General features: G+C 38.7%; 1 protein-coding gene across 3 annotated transcripts in view; it reads right to left on the bottom strand.

Moving 5' to 3' along the window:
- Window positions 1–20,104, bottom strand: part of LANCL1 (LanC like glutathione S-transferase 1) — a 29,468-nt gene that overhangs the window by 2,380 nt on the left and 6,984 nt on the right. For all 3 annotated transcript variants that reach the window (XM_033112387.1, XM_033112389.1, XM_033112388.1), the window contains exons 4-7: window positions 8,628–8,835; window positions 4,801–4,936; window positions 4,111–4,257; window positions 1,620–1,802 (exon numbers count right to left, since the gene is read on the bottom strand). In XM_033112387.1, the coding sequence (XP_032968278.1) occupies window positions 1,620–1,802; window positions 4,111–4,257; window positions 4,801–4,936; window positions 8,628–8,835 (674 nt within the window). The remainder of the gene's footprint in view (window positions 1–1,619; window positions 1,803–4,110; window positions 4,258–4,800; window positions 4,937–8,627; window positions 8,836–20,104) is intronic.

Below are 20,104 nucleotides of genomic sequence, written 5' to 3'. Positions count from 1 at the left end.
GCGGGTGTTATTGGTGAAGCAGCATTCTTCTTGCATTAGACATTGCATTAGATAATAACTTGCTGTTATTGTTAGTCACTTTTCAAAGAACACATGCTATCTTCCTCAGTAACAACGACGCCCTTCACTATGAGAAAGTTTCTTTACATGCCGGAGAAGAAACTGTTTATAGAACTGATTATGAAGACTGATTTGGTTATAAAGCACTATACTTGGTCAGAAAAATAGAGATACACCTTTACAATCTTTTGTGGCCTTCTATATCTTGATGAAAGACTTGAGAAATATTCTGAACAGACAGTTTAAATATCTCATTGCAAACTAAGTGTCCTTAAAAGTAGAATGAGGCAGTTCTAGAAGTTTTTCCATTATAGCCAACTTTCTCAAAGTGAAATTTGTATACTATTAGGTTGGTGCAAAAGTAATTGTGGTTTAAAAGGTTAAAAATAATTGCAAAAACCACAATTACTTTTGCACAAACCTAATAAAAGCTTATTTAGACTACTAGAGGCTAGTGCCTATTTACAGTCTGTAGATTTGTAACTTGTAGATTTGGCACCAAAAGACATAGATATCTTGGTTAACTTCTATTTTTTCCCCTCAAATAAAAACCTTTTCTTCTTTGATTATGACTCTACCATAGCAGGTATTTTTATAAGTGACACTGGTATTTTTTTTATTATAGTAAAATATACATCATATAAAAGTTAATATTTTGATCATTTAAAGTGTAAAATTCAGTGACATTAAATTCACAATGTCGTACAACTATCACCACTATCTATTTCTAAAACTTTTTGATCATCCCAAACTGAAACTCTGTACCCATTAAGTGTTAAATCTGCACCTCCTTCCTCGCCACCTCCTCCAGCACCAGCACCTGGTAACTTCTACTCTACTTTCTCCCTGTGTGAATTTGCCTATTCTAGATACCTCATATTAACCATCACATCATATAATATTTGTTCTTTTGTAGCTGGCTTATTTAACGTATAATGTGTTCAAGGATCATGCACGTTGTAGTGTGGATCAAAGTTCATTCTTTAGTATGGCTGATACTCTTCCATTGTATGTATACACCACATTTTGTCTATCCATTCATTTGCTGATGGACACTGGGACTGTTTCCACCTTTTGGCTGTTGTGAATAATGCTGCTGTGGAACAAGTATCTGAATCCTCGATTTTAATTATTTTGGGTAAATACCTAGGAGTGGAATTGCTGGATCATGTGTTAATTCTGTTTTAATTTTGGGGGGGAACTGCCAAACTCTTTTCTATGGCAGCTGCACCATTTTATATTCCCGCCAGCAGTGCATGAGGCCAATTCTTTCTATTTTTAATTGAGCTCCTGGGATACTCATCATGGCCCTGCTACTGATGCTATAATGCTGGCTACTCTGCTTGTCGGTGAAGCAGTCTTCTGCTCTGTGAAATCCCGTCCGCTCTAATACAGACTGATACTGTAAGAATGAGGTATAATCCATTTAGCAAAAGTGATCTTAGGTCCAACAAGTGACTTATCTATTGCTCCTTTAAGGATTATGTATAAAACTAATTTTAAATTAAAGAATTTATTGGTATGTTTTCCAATTTATAAAACAAGAAAATCCACAGTACCTTATAGGCCTGGATGAGCATGTAGATTACGCCAGGGGAACCATGGCACCAATGGACTAGCAGATCTCGAGTGTCGCCCACACAAGGAGGATAATTGCCGGAAGGGAATTTCAGCTGGCAGACATAGTTTACACTGGGCTTGACCAAATTATGTAACTTTGCAGGGCTCACTTGAAGGCTGGGCTAGAAATGAGAAAGGGCATTATTAGTTCTGCTGAAGCAAAGAGATCTTCCTAAGCCTCAGGAATGAGTTTTAAACCATGTTTAAACCATGGTTTAAAGAAAACATGACCGAAAGGAACTGGAAATCATGAAGAAGTGGATTCCAATCCAATTTTTTCACTTACTGGAACAAGCTAAAATTAGGCGGTCAGTTAAATCTTGGGACTGTATGTACACATTATTTTTCAATATCTGTTATCTATATACACATAAATACTCTTCCTAAGTCAGTGCTCGAGAAGGTGAGAGTAAGAGAAGTTTTCTAAGGTTTTTAATACCTTAACATACTTGAATGGCCACAAAGAGATGCATTAGACAAACCAAGTGCAACTTTCATTATTACATTTCGAGAAGCAGTAAGTGACGTTTCCCATGGAAAAGGATGCTAACGAGTTAGGAGACCTGGGATCACGACCCCAAACTGTGGCACGACTCTAGAGCAAACCTTTTGGAAGAGGATTTGGGGCTGATACTCGCAGGGTGATTGTGATCCAGAAACGTACAGATTTATAGGGCACACTGTGACATAAGGCATATGAGCCTCCATTTTTGATATAAGTTTTAGTTTCTCCTTTTGGTTCTGTTCTTAATTTGAAGCACTGCTCACTTCTTTAAACGACAAACTCAAAGCAGTACTGTCTTTGCCAGGTGGGGGGTGGGCTTGTGGGCCTGAGGCGGGGCAGTGGTGTGAAGCATAGGCAGGAGGCTGAGGTGGCAGGAAATTAGGCGATTCTTACAGGAAGACTCTCAGACACTGAACGTGTGCTATGTTCTTTAGGGCACATATAGATTTCACTTTATCCAAAGAATATTGGTCAAGCTCAGTTTAAAATGCTAGCGTAGAATGAGTGGATTTTCCTCAAAAATTGCAGGAATTATCCAAAATGGCCAAAAAAGGTTGTGGTTTTTACTGATACACAGGTACCTTCTGGAACGGACTTTTAGGATTAAAAATTAAATCATTTTAAATAGATAATAATCTGCCAATGGAAAACTTAGTAGTTGGGTTTCCAGATTTCTTACTACAGAGAACAAAAGAACGCAGAGGTACAATGCCTCCTGATGACCTGTTTCAATGCAAGGTCATGTGCTTATCCAGTCACTGACACGTATGATTCTAACTCACCTCAAAACTTCAAAAGACTGAACACTCCTTTCCTGAAAACTTTTAAGAATCTGTATTTATTTCTGGAAACAGAGAGCCAATGAGGGGAAATGCCAGAAAAATAAAGGAATTTAAATTATCAAAACCTCTAACTATAAAACTCTTAATTGAGAAGTGCAGAATAAACACAATAGTTGGTCTCTTACTGCCACTGACCCTCAAAGTGTGACTCTGCATTCAAAAGCAATAATAACCTTGAGTTTTTCAGCGTTATTGTCGTTGTTTAGCTATGGTGAGAGGGCAGATCTGACATTGATTTTGTATTATTACAGCCAGCTATTCAACCAGTGAGCAATAGTATGCATGTCCAAGCACTCATGTTGAACACATTAATGAAACACTTTTCTTTATGCCACATCGTACTTTGAGAAGGTGAGGGGGACACCGTGCTACCATTAAAAATCAATTTTCTTTTGCCATGAATTCTTTTTATTCACAAGTGCCAATTTCTCCATAAAGAGAGCTAAATAAGACCCAGAAATGATGCCCTCGTGAGAAGTGCTCTTCTGACCTCCCTTCTGATTATGCTGGCTTCAGTAAATTCCATTTGTCCTTAGTCCATTTGACTTTAGCTAATGTCCCCCAATAGTATTAGATCTTAAGAACTGTTGAGCGTAGCCTATTCAGCTATTTTTCGGGTAGGTTACACAAAATCCATTGGAAAGGCTCCATAGCTTTGCTCTCTAAGTGAGCCTTAGGCAATATATGCTCATTTGTTTTCTATTGATTTTGTTCCTATTCCTGGAATTTGTTTCATTGGGTTGTGCCTTATAATGTAGAATAATTTTCTTAATTCAAGGCATTTGCTGAAAGAGAAGACAAGCACAGAAAGTATTTCATATAGAAATACAGGTCAAAACACTTTAGTCTGGACAAGTAGGCAAGTATAGTCACTTACAAATCAAAAAGCATCTCAAAGTACAGTGCCTTGGCAAACATCACCCTTGTTTGTCTAGGCCACGTGATTACAAAGAGAATGATGCAGTGGTCCAGAGGGATGAAAAAATAGATAATACTATGCCAATGGAATCAGCCTGTGTCTTCCGACCCCAGGCTGTCCAGTCAGGAAGCATATTTTGAAATCTCGCCATCATCGCCTCTTACCTGCATCAGGAAGTAATAAATTCCTGCCAGGCCATGAGCAGCCCCCACGTAATACTCCTGGTACCATTCATACATCAGTGGAGTCTTCGCTGTGAAGTTTCTCTTTCTAGCTAGGTTTTCTCCAGATGTTAAGACTGTTTCACAAATCTACCAAAATAACCAAAATAAGGAGAGAATCAGAGTAAAAACCGTCCTGACAGAGATGGGAAACTTTTTGCTGAGATATCCTGGGGAATGTAGCAAATCAGACACCGTCTTAGGTCATGGAAGGGCACAGTTTAATTCCGCACTCTAAGAAGCAGGTGTGACTGTAATCTATCTATAAAGGATCTTGAACTCTTTTCACTAGAATTTACAAGAATTCACTTGTCTAAGGAAAACGTAAACTCCTTCAGGTACCGCAGGAGACATCTGCACCTGGAAGGTGAAATCTGGCCTTCATCTTCCTCTGAAAGGGTCTCTAAACTCTCAAATGGGGCAGGCTGCACTACTTACTGAGTCACTCTCTACAGTGTTTCCAACAGCACTCAGCACGAAGCTGTTGGTTCTCTGATCATGCCTGACCTTCAGAGGTCAAGATGCACCTTCCAGCTACTTGGGATGTGCTAACTGGAGAAATAAAAACCAATAGTTCAGGCAGATAGTAAATGAGATCCTAAAAAGACTCCAAAAAGCACACAAACGTGGTACCTGCTGAATATGGTTTTGAGGAATTTTTTCCACTCCAAAGTTCTTATTCACAAAGAGAAGAGCATAGATGTAGCCCACTCGTCCATAGAGCATTTCATTTGGAGCATGGGGATCAATCTTATTTAGGTGAATTAGCCTGAAAAGAAAAACACATGCCTAAGATAATTTGAAAGGGATCGAGTAGTTGTATATACTTAAAAATGGTACATTTAAAAACCACACACACACAAATATATATATATGTATATATATATCTCATATTATTTTAAAATTTTAATATATTGTACCTACTATTACTACATATTATTATATAATAAAGGCACCAACGGGCTGAAAGAGAGCTCCAGAAGTCCTTTAGTTCTGTCTTAAGAAAGAATGGGAGAGGAAACTCCTAATATCAAAGAGAGTGGGTAAAGCACCTTGTTTTTCTTTATTTTCCTTTTTCTATTCTCTCTTCTCTCATGCCCCAGGCCACAGCAATAGCATGGTGGCTGCAGAAGTGAAGTCAACAGTAGCCCACAAGAGCCAAAACTCTGATGGAGGGACCTTTCCTCACAGATCAAAGAAGCTGTGGTCCGAGGAAGGTGCAGTGAACCCCCATTGCTTCACTTCTCTTTCTAGCTGCCCCATCATTTGGCCCCAGATGCAGGCACTATTGTGGAAAGGACATGGCACAGTGGGGTAACCAAAGCTGCAGATTTCTGTCCAGAGGACCAAAGAGGGAAGCCCCAGGTAACCAGGAAGTAAGTGGAGTTCACAGAGGGAGATGAGCACAGGAAAGCAACAATATTGTTAGTCTGAACTCTGAGAATGAACCATTTTTCCCTTTATTTCTTTTGGGGGGTGGGGGGAAGCAGCAGATATGATAGGTAGGAAAAATGTTCTTGCCCAAAATTTTAGATTTTGTTACCATATGAAATTTTGAAAGCACATCTCAGTTATTCCTAAATTATCCTATAAATTAAATGCTACACCATTTAATGTATTAAAACTTTTTTGTGAAACTTGACAAAATAATTATTAGTAAACTGAAAAAATATAACGCAAGAGCCAGGGAGTTTTCTAGAAAAGAGTAATTATGAAAGGATATTAGCCCTACCAAATAATGGCCCTCGTCATCAGGTAGCTTATGACATTAAACCCTCACTAAACTTGTATTTTAATCTCTGTATTTTAAAATTTTCATCTATAAAATGAACAGTCCCTTCTGATTACAAAATTCTCTTGTCTTTGTGGAAATTTATTTTTAAAGTAGTTAAGTATAAACAGTGCCTGTGCATGTATCTCATCTAACTTTATACACTAGGAAGGGTTAATTAACATTTGAAGTATCAAAAATCACACCCCCTGGACTGATTGGTTATATTTGCAGTACTCTAACCAACATTCAGATGTACTAGGCCTTTAAATAACTTTATTGAAATCTTCACCAGAGGATTTGCTAATAAGTGTAGTAATGAATGTTAGAAAATGGCTTTTCATTGGTGGAATGAGTGGTGACGATGTTCCTTTTCGGCCTAGCCACATCCTGCGTTCTTATGTGGGGAATGGGAGTACAGACCCCGCAGGCCGCCCCGCGTGACAAATGGCGCAGCGAGCAGGATCTCCCGCACGACAGGGACACAGTGGTAAGAGATTGATTTTACTTTTCTTGTACTATCTTGCTTGACTTTTTCCCCCCCAATATCAATAGGGTTATCTGGATGATAACACTTATGGGCCATTTTGTTTTCTACTTCAGTATCATACACATACACTCCTAATAGTTTTAAAGAACTTAAAAACATTTAAGAAAAATTAGCTTTTTTAAAATAGCAGAACTGGAACCTTAGTAAACACTGAGACCTTCAGAAAATAAAATATGTTTACTATATACTAACTCACTTGTAGTAAACAGAATGAATATCTCAGATAAGAATTTATTATCAAATTTTAAATAAGTGTATCAAATTGTATAGAATTTAGATATAAAAAGAGAACTTTTACTTTTGAAAAGGAAACTATTCGAAATGAGAAGTTCTACCATGAGTTTTTTAACCAAACACCGCTCTATGGAAGTTACGCACAGCAATTACTGCATTAACTCCAGTGTTGTCAATTATTAAAATATGTTTGAACCACTGTCTTAGAAAATACCTTTCCTTTTTTTGCCTCCATTATGACCTGCATTAACACAAGGTGGTGATTAGCATTCCAATTATTTTGCAGCCAAACTTACCTGAATTTGGGAAGTTCAAAGTAGGCAACAAATATCTTTCAAATACTTGAAAATCAAGTATTGCTCAAAGCATCTCTTTAAAATAATACTTTACATTTTAGGGTAAGACAGTAAGTATTCCATTTTTTAATTTTTTCTGGATTTGAATTCACCATTAAAACCATTAGCTGGGTCTGATGATTACTAAAGGTAAGACTTTTAACTGCGTGTTTTATATGCTATATTCTCAAGATAAAATTAAACTTACTCTAACGGTACAATTCTGCGATCATACTCCTTGGTATTCACCCAAAGGAGTTGGAAACTTGTGTCCACATAAAAAGCTGTACATGGATGTTTAGGGCAGCTTATCACTGACAAAACCTGAAAGCTACCAAGATGTCCTTCAGTAGGTGAACGGATAAATAAACTGTGGTACATAATGGAATATTATTCAGAGTTAAAAGGAAATGAGCTATCAAGCCATGAAAAGACACGGAGGAACCCAGTATATTACTAAGGGAACGGACGCCAATCCGAAAAGGCTACATATTGTATGATTCCAATGATACATTCTGGAAAAGGCAAAACTATAGAGACAGTAGAAAAATCAACGGTTTTCAGGGGTGAGGGAGGAGGGAAAAGAGCATTGATAGGCAGAGCACAGAGGCTTTGGAGGGCAGTGACACTATTCTGCAGGAAACCATAATGACGGGAAACGTCGTTATAAAGTTGTGCGCCCCACAGAATGTACACCAAGAGTGAACCCTACTGTCAACTCTGGACTCTGGGCGATAATGACGTGTCAATATAGGGTCATTGATCGTAACAACTGTCCCACTCTGCTGGGGGATGCTGATAATGGGGGAGGCTGTGCATGTGTGGGGACAAGGGGCACATAGGGAATCTCCATACCTTCCTCTCAATTTTGCTGGGAACTGAAAACTGCTTTAAAAAGTAACGTCTGTTAAAAAGCAAAACAAAACCAAAAACCACGCAGGAATTGTAACTGTGCATGTTAGTGTGCTCAGTGGGAACCGAACACCACCGTGTGCAGCGCTGTGTGGCAGCCAGATCTCTTACAAGAATTCTGACAGAGTGTTCAATAAGCTCTAGTAAAGCAGTAATTGTAATTTATTAGTACAAAAGTTTGGTAATTTTTCATAATTTACAAGCTTCTAGTAGGCCGCCCTAATTTATATTAAACATGAAAATCTGGACTTGCGTATCATTTGTCCTTAAGACAAGCTGTTTTGAATCAGTCTGTGTACCCTTAGGAGTCCTTTCTTACCCCACCGCAGGAAGTGAACCATATTTTTTCGAAGTATTGATCTTGGATAGCAATTTGGCTTAGTAATCACATGATTAGGCTTCTGATCTCATTTTTGTTACTGAAACGGATGTTTGATCTGGAACATGTCAGTGTCATCACCTCTTGCAATAAAACAGGGATTATAATTGTTATTCTTTAACTGCAACATAGGAATAATGTGAGAATTGACTAAATGACAGTACTAAGATTTATTGCTTAGAGGAAAGGAAATGAACTAAAATGTTCTTTTGCTAACACACACAGAATTAATGCACAAGGATGGCTAGATAACAATCCTCAAAAAAGCAACATGATTACCGGGTGATGCAATCTTCTGCCTGCTTCTCGTTGTTCATCCTGTGATACACCACAGCAGCCACGGCCAGTGGGCCTGCATCCCCACACAGGAAGGTGATGGAACGCTTGGACAAGCAGTTCAGACCTTGCTTTACGTAGCTATGCGCCATCTGCAGGTAGGCAGGGTCCCCGAACACATCATGGAGATGTAAGTAAAGCAGAGCAATTCCTGAAAAGGAAAAATAATGTAAAAATGAGGAAAGAACAGCTGACTGTTATTTTGGTGTGTTGTCTTCTCAGTGGTACTGGTTTTTGAGAAGCCACCACAAATAGATTAACCATCTGGCAGTTCAGCTGATTTTTATTCTAGACTCAGCTTTACTACCAAACTGCTCTGAGAACCAGACGTAGGCAAACATTTACTTGTCCTTAGTTTCCTCATCACGACAACTCTAAATCATAGGACCGCTGGGACCCCCTAAGAACTCTAAACCCGTTTATTATTAATCTTTGTTGCACTCTGGCTATTGTGTTCATGTATTCTTCCTGATGGTTAAATGACAGGTCATAAAACATGGTTCCGATTAGTCACTTGTTTATTTCACAAATAATAATTTACTTAATAATAAACAAGAAATGTTTGTTTCTGTGAGCCAAAGACATTCAAAGACTAGAGAATGTAAAATTCATTTCTCTTCACATAGAAGATAATTTTTCGTGTAAGAAGTAGGTCGAGTAACCGGATCATTCCAGGCACGGATTATAAGAAAATCATTAAGTTATTTGAGATCTGAAAGAACAGATTCAATGCCTGATTTTTTTTTTTCTTTCTGTCAAGAACCCAGCCACTTTAGGAACTATACTGTAAAAGCTGCCAATGGCTTTTGCTTTGGGCCTTACTCCATTTGCTTCTTATCCTACTCTCGAAGCCTGTTATATGTAATTGAGGCGTTGTCTGCATGTTTTTGTTCCAAATGCCTGTCACAGGAGATAGAGCCTTCCCTCTGAAGCTGCCTGGTCTCAGGGCGGACTCAAAGACGTGGAGTAGGAAGCCTGGCTGCAGCATTTTCAGAAACTCATTTCCCCCCTTAAAGTACATTTTCCATCTCATTTACCATTTTTCGAAGATACAGAGCCTCTCTTTAAATCTAAATTAATAGAGCCAATCTCTTCATGGATTTCAATGTAGTAAAAATGCAGTCTGCAGAATTACTTTTCACTGTACAGAGGACAATTTCAAATGTAATAGTTTTCTCATTTTGCATGGGTAATCTCCAAAGCTTTGTGCTACAGACAATTCAATTTCACATGTGTATTAAGACCAAATTTTCATTTTCTGCCAAAGTTAATAATGTTGTCTACTCTTTCAAAGTAGCTTGGTTTTAGTAATTCCACAAGCTGATGATGAGATGTACCAATGTTTAAGGTTTGCAGACATAAGTGTATAAAACCACATATGTGGGTAAGAAAAAAATCTCCTTTTCACAAATAATCAATGTCAAGAGCTTCTTCTAGGATTAGGTCCTTAATAGGCTTCACCTCTATCCATATCTGGCATCTGCAGGCAATCCATTTAAATTGCCAGCGTTTCATTTGCCCTTCTATTCCTTTCGCTGCCTGAACTCCCCTAATTAAGTTATGTAAGCACCAAAGCCAGATAATGACATGATTGAGATCTGAGAAAATAAAAAGTGATTAAATACAAGCCCAATGATTGCTTTCCTTTTCAGATCTTTGTCTCATCAACAACTCCTCTTGTCCTAAATATTTAACAAACAAAACCCACTGAGGTATGCAATTGTAAGAGTTGATGTATTTCTCATGAAAAACAGGTAATTGTTTCTCAAGTTTCACAATATTCCATTCAGATGAAATATATTTTTTTTTTTCTTTTGGATCAACAGAGAATTATCTTGCCAGCCTATGGGATTTCACAACCGCAGCTTCTATTTTTCTCCTTTTTCTCATTCTGGGCCTCAGTGTCTGCATATTTTGATTAAGCAATCTCCTTCAGGTTGCAATTTACCTTCCCTGTCGCAAAACACTCAGGTGAAAAGGGTTTCAAGTGAGGAGTAGTGCTGCCAATTAGAAAAATGTTCTTGAACAAGCTTCTTATAAATCAGTCTAGGTCAGGAAAATAGAACAAAATGCGTAAGTCAAAGACATTTAATGCTTCAGCAATATTTTATACACAGGTGTCCTAATTTAATGAGAGAAAAAAATGGGGGAACTGCCTATGGCCAAATGTCTTGAATCTGATTCTTATAATCTTCCAACCTCTGACAATACTCATACGTATATCACCTTTGCTGAAATACCAAAGACTGAGATAACTGGCAAGGTGGGAAATAAAGACACAGCCTCAAGGGCTCTGCAGGGAAAACTCACCCAGTCCTTATATATATACTCACATCCCTAGGCTTTAAAAACTGTAATTTTGATCAAAACAAATACGTTCTTCATGGGAAAAAAAATACGTAGGACTGCAAGGCTTAGTATGCATATCCAGTCCCCTGCCCCACTCTATTCCTATATCCCGGAGGCAACAACTTTCAATAACTTTAGCCATTTCCTCTAGTATCTGCCTCCATATTTCTAATAATGTGCTATGTGCTATCTCTTGATTTTTCTGTATCAGATATTTTTGAATCACATGCTACTCTGGGAGATAAGGATTTAGTTCTTGAGATAGAGACTGCTAAGTGGGCTCCCAAAATGTATCTTCCTTTCCTCTCAACAATAATGCCCTGGATTTTAGCTCGGCAGAGGGCTGCCCCTAGCAGTCTTCTTTGCAGCTGGGTATGACCATGTGACTAAGTTCTGACCAATGAGACATAGTGGGAGTAATGGGGTTAACTTCAGAAAATGATCTTGAAGGAAGGGGACTTGCCATTTATTTCCTCCTGGCTGGAATGCAGATGTGATGGTATAGCTGAAGCGGTCATCTTAGACCATGAGTTAGCAGGTCTGTCATGAGAATGGTAAAGCATCAAGATCAAAGTCTAGAGCCTGGAGGACTGTGAAGCTGCCACACACTCCCTGGATCTCCTATTTACAAAAGAGAAATTCTGTCGTGTTAAAGCCACTGTTATTTTTGGTGTATACCCCCATGCTGGTAAACCTCATGCTAAAGGATACAGCCGTTTTTGAAAGTGGAAATGTAGGCAGAAGGTAGATCACATAAGTCATTTCAGGGTTTGGGTTTTATTTGAAAAGCACCACTTTAAGCACTGGAAGAACATAATTAGATTTGTGTTTTTAAAAGTTCACTGTAAGGTTTGGGACAGTGGATGCAGGAGGAGCAGTTAGGAGGATGCTTCAGGAGTACATACGAGAGACAGGGCAGCTACAGTAGAGATAAAGTGAGACTGTGCTGGAAAGATATCCGTCTGGAAGGTAAAACCAATGGAACCTGGTGGGGAATGACAGGGAGATGCCAAGATGACCCCCACATGTGTAATGTCAACAGCTAGATGGGCAATGGTGCCAGACACCGAGATGGCAAACACCTCTGGTGGAGGGCCAGGCTTGGGAGGGAAGACTACCGTTGTGTCCAATCACAAACTTAGCCGCAAATGATTCCATTCTCTACAGGACATTTAACATAATGAGAAAGAACACTTCTAGGATAACCACCATCAAAACTGGTCGTGAGGCTCCACAAAGGATGATGTCTGGAGTTTAATCTTTTTAATGTTTTTTCTTTTTATCACAGTGCATACTAGTTAATTAAGAGGATTCTTGGGCTTAAATTTGAGTAGCAGATAAAATTTTTCTTCTCTATTGTTTGCTAAGGAAAAGCAGATAAAATATCCTTCTCTATCGTTTGCTAAGGTTTTAAATAAAAACCTCCAAAAAAAAAAAAAAAGGAGATTTGCTTCCTTCTATCCTTTCATCTTTTCTTCCATACCATAAAAAATTGAAATGAGATTTAAATTTTGATTGCATTTAACTATAGAAATATGCTCCAAATTTTTAAATTAAATTTTAGAATTATTTTATTTAAAAATAAAAGACTTCCCCCTCCTCTCTGTTTTGAATCTGAATAAATTTTGACATTTTCATTGATATAAAATTAAGTTAAATATTCTTCTATTTCTTAGCTGGTCCACTCCATGATAAGTGCTGTCATTAAGCTATGAAAACTAATGCTTTTTGGTCTTAATTTTACTATCTTGTTAGATTTGCTCATATAGATGACTTAAACATATTGACATATTTTAAAAGAGAAAATATCCATATGAAGAGAGATATGCTGAAAAATGAATAAAAGCATAATCCATTATTAATAAAATGAATAAAAGCATAATCCACTCTAATCCATTATTGTCCTATTAATCCTAAAATCATTAAAGGTGATCAGTAAAATATTTGGGGTAATATCCTAATTCTGTCAGGTGATGAGTAATTTCCTTTAGTAACAAGTGATTATTCCCATTCTGGATGGTCTTACTTCATTTGCCAAAGAGCGTAAGAAAGATGTTATAGGGATACCACCTCTATTTTACCTGCAAATCCAGATAAATTTAAGTAGCATCAGTAACAATCGACCAATAAAGTGACTTTCAGAATCAAATATATGAACCCAGTAATCTTTTCAGAACTGGCATGTTAATTCATTAGTTGTTCATACCCTTGGAAGCTGACTTGGTGGAAAAAGAATGGACAGAGATCAGCAGAGTAGCCATTTATCACAGGATTAAAAAAAAACAACACACCATCAAAGAGAAGGAAGAAGGGGTGGGTGGGTGGGGAGGGGGAAGTGTAGACTGAAAGGGGAGCTGCGTATGTGGAAAGGCTGAAATGGAGCAGATGCAGAGAGTACTCCCAGCAAGTGGAATTATCTGAGCAAATTCCTCTGGACAGGAAGCCTCGGGGATGACCTGGTTAGTAAGGTTGGGCTCCTGGGGGTTCACATTATTAAAAACCAAATGAGAAATTTAGATTTGATGCTAACCCACTGTCAATTCATGTAAAGTAATAGTACTTAAAAAAAGTATTTTTAAAAGATAAATTTGGCCATGTGTGTGAGCCCAGGCCTTCCAGGATGGTACTGCAGGACTTTATTAGGGAAGTCTATCTAGGAAAGTCTGTTTACCTAGGAAACGGATCCTAGACACATACCTCATGAAGAGTGCTACACGGTATCGCTCCAGCAATTACATGCTTTGGTTTGGAAATGACACGTGCCACTTCCACCTGCAGCCCCAGTTCTACCGGTAGCTTCACCTAACTACAAAGAAGTTGAGAGGTCTAATCTTCCCAATAGCCCAGAAGGAGAGAGTCACCAGATATGGGTGAGCATTAGAGGTGTCTAATATGGGGCCCGGTGGGGAGGAGGCAGAGAAAAGCCAAATCTCGGACAGGTGAGGTGTGAGATGTTTATTAGCTATCCAAACAGAAAGGTCAAGTAGTACTGTGTTTCCCCGAAAATAAGACCTAGCCAGACAATCAGCTCTAATGCATCTTTTGGAACAAAAATTAATATAAGACCAGGTCTTATTTTACTATAATGTAAGACGGGGTCTTCTATTAATTTTTGCTCCAAAGGACACAATAGAGCTGATTGTCCGATTAGGTCTTATTTTCGGGGAAACACGGTAGGTAGCTGGATATACGAGTCTGGAGGAACGAGAGGTTAGACAAATGTCCTCCAAATGTGTGGGCAATGTGTTAACCAAAGTGGCCGATAAATTCCCTGATGCATTTCAGGAGCAGCTGGAGTAGAAGACTCATTAATCCAGTGCACGTGGAAGTTGCTTTGATTAAAAAACCAAAACCAAAACCATGCTTATCACCTCTTTGTTGTCTGAGGGGCCAGAAAAAACCCAGACATGTATTATTGTGATCTTATAACTCCCGGAGCCTGTTTGGTTGTCAGAACCGTGGTGTTCAATATGACAGCCTCTTTGGAAACTTAACTAAAAGTAAACAAAATTTAAAATTCTGTTCCTCAGACAGACATGCCACATTTCAAATGCTCGATAGCCACTCGTGGCTCGTGGCTGCTGTAATGGACAGCAAAGTAACATTGCTGTCACCACAGCAAGTTCTAAGAACACCACTGCTCTGAACAGAAGCGTAGATGTTGTTTTGTCTAAGAAGTTCAAGAAGCCTGGCCTTGCCTCACAGCTCATCCAAGACATCTCTTTTTGAAATGTTGACAACAAGTTGAGAGAAAAATATATATACTGTGAATACCAAATCAAATTTTGCTGTAACAGGAACCCATCCTGGCTTTCAATATGGAAACTCTGAACTAGATTTTTCTATTCTGTTTCCTTCTGTAGCTACTACTCTGGGAAGGGAGGGTAAACTGCTTAGGGACATTTCTAAATCTGCCATTTCCTTCCTCAGCTACTTGCTCCAGGAGTACTATAAATATAGCCAGCTGTTGAGAAGTAATTAATACCAAGCCTTTGAATTTCTGAGGGATCATTAGTCCTATTCATCTTGACCAATCAAGACCTGGCATGTCGCAAATGTATATGGAGATGATAAAAATCTCCACAGACGTATGAACTTCTCAAAGCACTTCTCTGTCATTCTGCATTTCAGAGATTACTCCTTAACATTATTCGTTTATGTACAATCAGGCTACAATGATGTACAAGTCGTTTCCATGGTACTTCAGCTCTTATAAGGTATTTCCTTACAGGCCAGGGGCTTTAAAAAACTCTCTTCATGGACTCTGGTAGGAAAAATCATGTTCAGATTTACAGATACTGCTGCAATCACTAGAAGTACTCAGCCAGCACCCAAGAATGGGCCACTACGGTTCTGAGTGATATGGAGACATGAACTCCCTAAAGGAGGGGTGATGGGTTGTTCTAAGTTTCAAATTAACTGTTCCCTAGCTGAAAGTTTAAATGCTCTTCAATTACTATATATATATTTTTTTTCAGATTTGTGAAAACATCAGAAGTGAAGTTTCTCTGATTAACCCCATACAATACGATCATCTGTCTTTCTATATCAGGTTAGTACTTTCTAATGCATTGATTTATAACTGTTTCTCAATTTTGTGTCTCAGTATGTGCCTTTTCATTTCTTGAACAAAATGAGTTATCTTTAGGGCAGGATTCCCACGTTGAGTCACTGTAGTTACTTTGCATACTGCTCTCCACAAAGCCTATATGTAAACACTGCACTGACCAGCACATTCTCTCAGTTGTCTGGTTAAAGCCAAACTCTGTAAGCTGCTGGCTTTCCGAGTACTCCATACTTTAATATAGGTAATCTGGGGTGAAAGTCGCGGGGACTCCACACCCTGACTTTAATAATATTGCTCCAAATGAATGTGCGGAAGACAAATTAAAGAGGGCGAAATGAGCACTCTGAAGATGTGTCTTTTCTCCTGTATGTTTCCAGAATTGACTCTCCAATAGGAAAAGAGATTAAAAAAAAAAAAAGAAAAAAGAAGACATTGTACTTTCCTCTCTCTTGGTGCCTTGCAGTGTGTTACTTTGTAATTGTGAAGTTAGTAAGTACTCCTACTCTCTTATTCAGACTGCCATTTGGGTGATAAATCCTTCGGCGTACTAGTCACAAAGAGCATGAGCTCAGGAACCACTGTCTATGACTGAAGCCTGGCTCTGCCACTTATTAGTTGTGTGATCTTAACCCACTTACTAAACTTTTCTGTGCTCAAGTATCTTCATCTATAAAATGAAACAAGAGTAGCTACTCCATAGTTACCGTGAATCATGCTAATAATGACAACAGTGCTTAGTAACTGCACAATAAACGCCCAACCCCAAGGGCCCAGTGTGAACCTCAATGTGCTGAATGAGTCACTTTGTCTCACTTCTGATGCCTGATCTACAGGGACAGAAAGTACACAGCAAACTATATTCTCCCTCACCCCATTTCTTGCCTCTATCCACTCTCACTGGCTCCTCTGACTGGGGAGGTTGGAAACGTGTTCCCTACACAGGTGCCATCTGGCCTCACTCTTGAACTGTTTGGAAGTCTTCTCTGTCTTCAGGCTCTTTGTCTTCTCCTCTCCCCTGTTTCTTATGTGGTCATCCATAACTTGGGCTGTCCAGATGCTCTGTTTGAGTCTGAGGAGGTAAGTTCAAATCAGGGAACAAGCCCACTTAACGTCCAGATCCAAACAATATGCTCACTATCTAGCTTTACCAATTATAAAGTGGGTATTACGAGCTCTATCTAATTTCTGAATTCATTTCTCAATTGGATCAGAGATAGAAGGGAAAGAAATGTGATTCACAGACTAACAGGTATGAAATAAGTTGAATTTGCACCGTTTCCCTGTTCTACCTACTTTTAAGTTATTGTTTTTAGTTTGCAGAGGTGGTAGTTAGAATAATAATGGCAGGGCACTCTGCATCCGTCCATCCATCCATCCATCCAACATATTTACTAAGCACCACCTGTGGACCTGGCATTATGTTAAGTGTGGAAGTTACTGCAATGAAAACGACAAGACACAGCCCCCACCTCCTTGGTATTCTCTGTAAAAATCAAGTTGGTTAGGTGTATCTTCTTTCTTTCCCTCCTGCCATTTTTTCTGATCTATTTAGAAACACTCTTCCTGCTCTCTCTGTGCCTTACCCAAGCACACTGGTGACATCTAACCCTTACAGTTGTTTCAACCCTGTGTCTTAGCAACTTAAGATAACCTACAGTACAATGACACCAACATCATCGGAAGTGCAGGCAAAGAAAGCAGGCGACACTTGGTGCAGCCATCTATCCAGTGGTCACTGAAAGGCTCTAATACACCCGGTGTAGAGCCACGCCCTTGATTCCTCCTGCTTGTCTGACCAGCCTCGGCTGGAACCCGCTTAGGTGCTTCTCATGAAGGTGAAGGACACTTGCTCAGGGCTCAAATTAGACACTGAATGCTGGCGCTGATGAAGAGAGCTACTTAATAAGGAGATCCAATTGCAAAGAAGACACCTGGCCGGAGTGATGTCTTTCCAATAAGCCTGGTCTCAGCAGAAACTAAGACCCACAGGCTAAAGCTGTAGTTCAAAGGCTATTCATTTCGCAGATCAGAGGAAAAGCATCTTGAAACACTTTAATGACTTACATTTAGAGAGCAAGTTAATATTACTCGAGGGATTATGCTGCATATCCTCGTATTTAAAATGTTATCTAATATTTGAAAAGAGGAAATATGTGCTGATCTTAGCCTCATTAACGTTGTGAGTTGGTTATAGAAGAGTGGGTCATGTCTTAGAACTAAAGCCCCTAGAGTCGTGTGTGTGTTTCTTTTCAGAGTGTGAGCTGATCCTCATTTCCCTTAGGAATCATCACAGTTAAGAGTGGGGAAAAAATGAAATTAAATGAGGGCTAGCACTTTCCCTCATTCTCTCTTAAAGGCACTAGTGAGATCAGCCATCCCTTGGGTTTACTTAACCTTTCTACTATGTTATCTGCAAGGGAAGCAATCTTTTCTACCAAATGCTTATTTCTAACACAAGAATAATTCATCTGCTCATTTAATCCCTTGTAATAACAATCCCTCAGCAGTGTTTTGTGCTTTCCATTTCATAAGGCACTTTAGAATCTTCTCCTCCCTAGAATCTACCACCTACCTGGAACAAAGCCCAAAACAGCCTAATGGCAGGTGGCGTTATGCTCTCTGGTGGCCCCCGCAGACTCCTGGGACCCACCTAGGACCACTTAGTAGCTGGCCGTCAGTGGCCTCCTGCCTGCTGTTTCCTGTGCTGTCTGCTGCTTTGTGCACAGATATATACAGTGGTTCTTGATGGGGTACTTAAAAGAACCTAAATGCTTCCCTTGCTTCCCAAGCTGGGAGCACATACTGCAGAGAACTCTTGTAAATGTACCAGAAAGGGATTAAGGGTAGAAACGAACAACTTAATGCTTGTTGCTGGTTTTTGTCACATATGAATATTATGATGCATTATACTTCAATGTGCCGATTTTATAAAGGAGGGTTTTGGTGAAAAGAGCCAAGGCTGTTCATTTCAAATATCACTTATTAACAGCTGTAGGAGCTACCGATTCATTTCAGACATGGGTGATATTTCACATGAGAATATCCTCAATAAGCCCTTTCAAATACAAGCAATTATGAGGAAAAGCTTCTGTTTTGGCCCAGTTAATTTTCTATCCTGAAACCGAACTGAATATATTAATTCAGGATTAGGAAAGGGGAAAACATCTTCTACAGAACAACGCTGGAGATTTCATATTTCTAGTAGCAAATGCCCATAACTCTTTCCAGGGTTTTTATGTCCAATCCCAAATAATTTTTTCCTATAGACTTTTAAGTAGTAAGCACTCTTGCTTCTCTAACAAGACATCTCCCTTTGTCTTTCCAAATTGCTTTCATATTTTATCAGGGCTTATTCTGATGTTTTTCTAAAACACTTAAAACTGACTAGTCACTTGCCATTTATAAAAAGTTTATACAGCATATCATCATGTGATTTCTCAAATTACTCCTCCTTAGAGCTGATGTGCAGATCTTCACTTGCAAAATGTATGGAGTAAACCCAAATGTAGAAATGGAGAATTTATACATACACACACACACACACACACACACACACTCATATTCTCTCTCTTTCTCTCTCTCTCTCAGTAAAGAGCAGGTGCTCTAAATAGACTTGCTGGATTGAATCCTAACTTTGTCACTTACTAGCTGTGTAACCTTGAACAGGTACTCAGTCACGCTTTGCTTCACTTTTCTCATCTGTGAAATGGGGGTATGAATAGTAGCCATGCCATGGAGTTCTTTTGACATTTAGATTAGTTAATTGATGCAAAGTGCTGGCACGTAATGTTAGTTATTGGCATACATGCACACACATTCTGACTCCTGTCATTCAAATGTCAACCCTAGTAATAGTTTATTAACAAAAATCTGTTTTAATCTTCACTCCTGCCCTTCAACGGTCAAATGATCACAAAACTGCATATTGATGATTTTCATTCCCTTGGGAACCAACAAAGTATTGAATTCTTGTTTTTGAACATTAATGAATAGTAATCACTTGTTAACTCTCAATTAATTCCTGAAAAATTGATTATTCATGACACTTCATTGTTGGATAAGCATGAGATAGACCAGAGGGATTTATGATAATAACTGCCTCATTTGCCAATCTGAGACGGTTGTGAAGTTTTTCAAACTCTTTCCTCCTTTCTTTCCTAGGGTCAAGGCATTTTATGTCTCTGTTGCGAATAAAAAAGGTAAAAGTTAGGAATACAGCTTGTAAAACTGCACTATGACAACCCACAGGTGTAAATATGTAGGCTTTGGTGAAAAGGACGCCTGAATTCTATTAAAATCTATGTTAATACTCTCATAACTATATTATATCCTCAGCTTCCATTTTAAAATAAAAGCCAAAGTATTTCAATTGTAAAATAGTTTGTAAAGGGAATGTAAAGTACTTTCTAAAGCAATGATTTGCTTCTTTTAAATTTCTACTTAAACCTGTATATATCACGCTTACCAAACACATAGTGTTTTCTGAAGTACACAAAATACAGAG

Source organism: Rhinolophus ferrumequinum, chromosome 8 (assembly GCF_004115265.2).
Source record: "Rhinolophus ferrumequinum isolate MPI-CBG mRhiFer1 chromosome 8, mRhiFer1_v1.p, whole genome shotgun sequence".
Lineage (NCBI taxonomy): Eukaryota > Metazoa > Chordata > Mammalia > Chiroptera > Rhinolophidae > Rhinolophus > Rhinolophus ferrumequinum.
The sequence above is the reverse complement of the archived record's forward strand: the minus strand, read 5'-3'. Positions and strand labels throughout refer to the sequence as shown.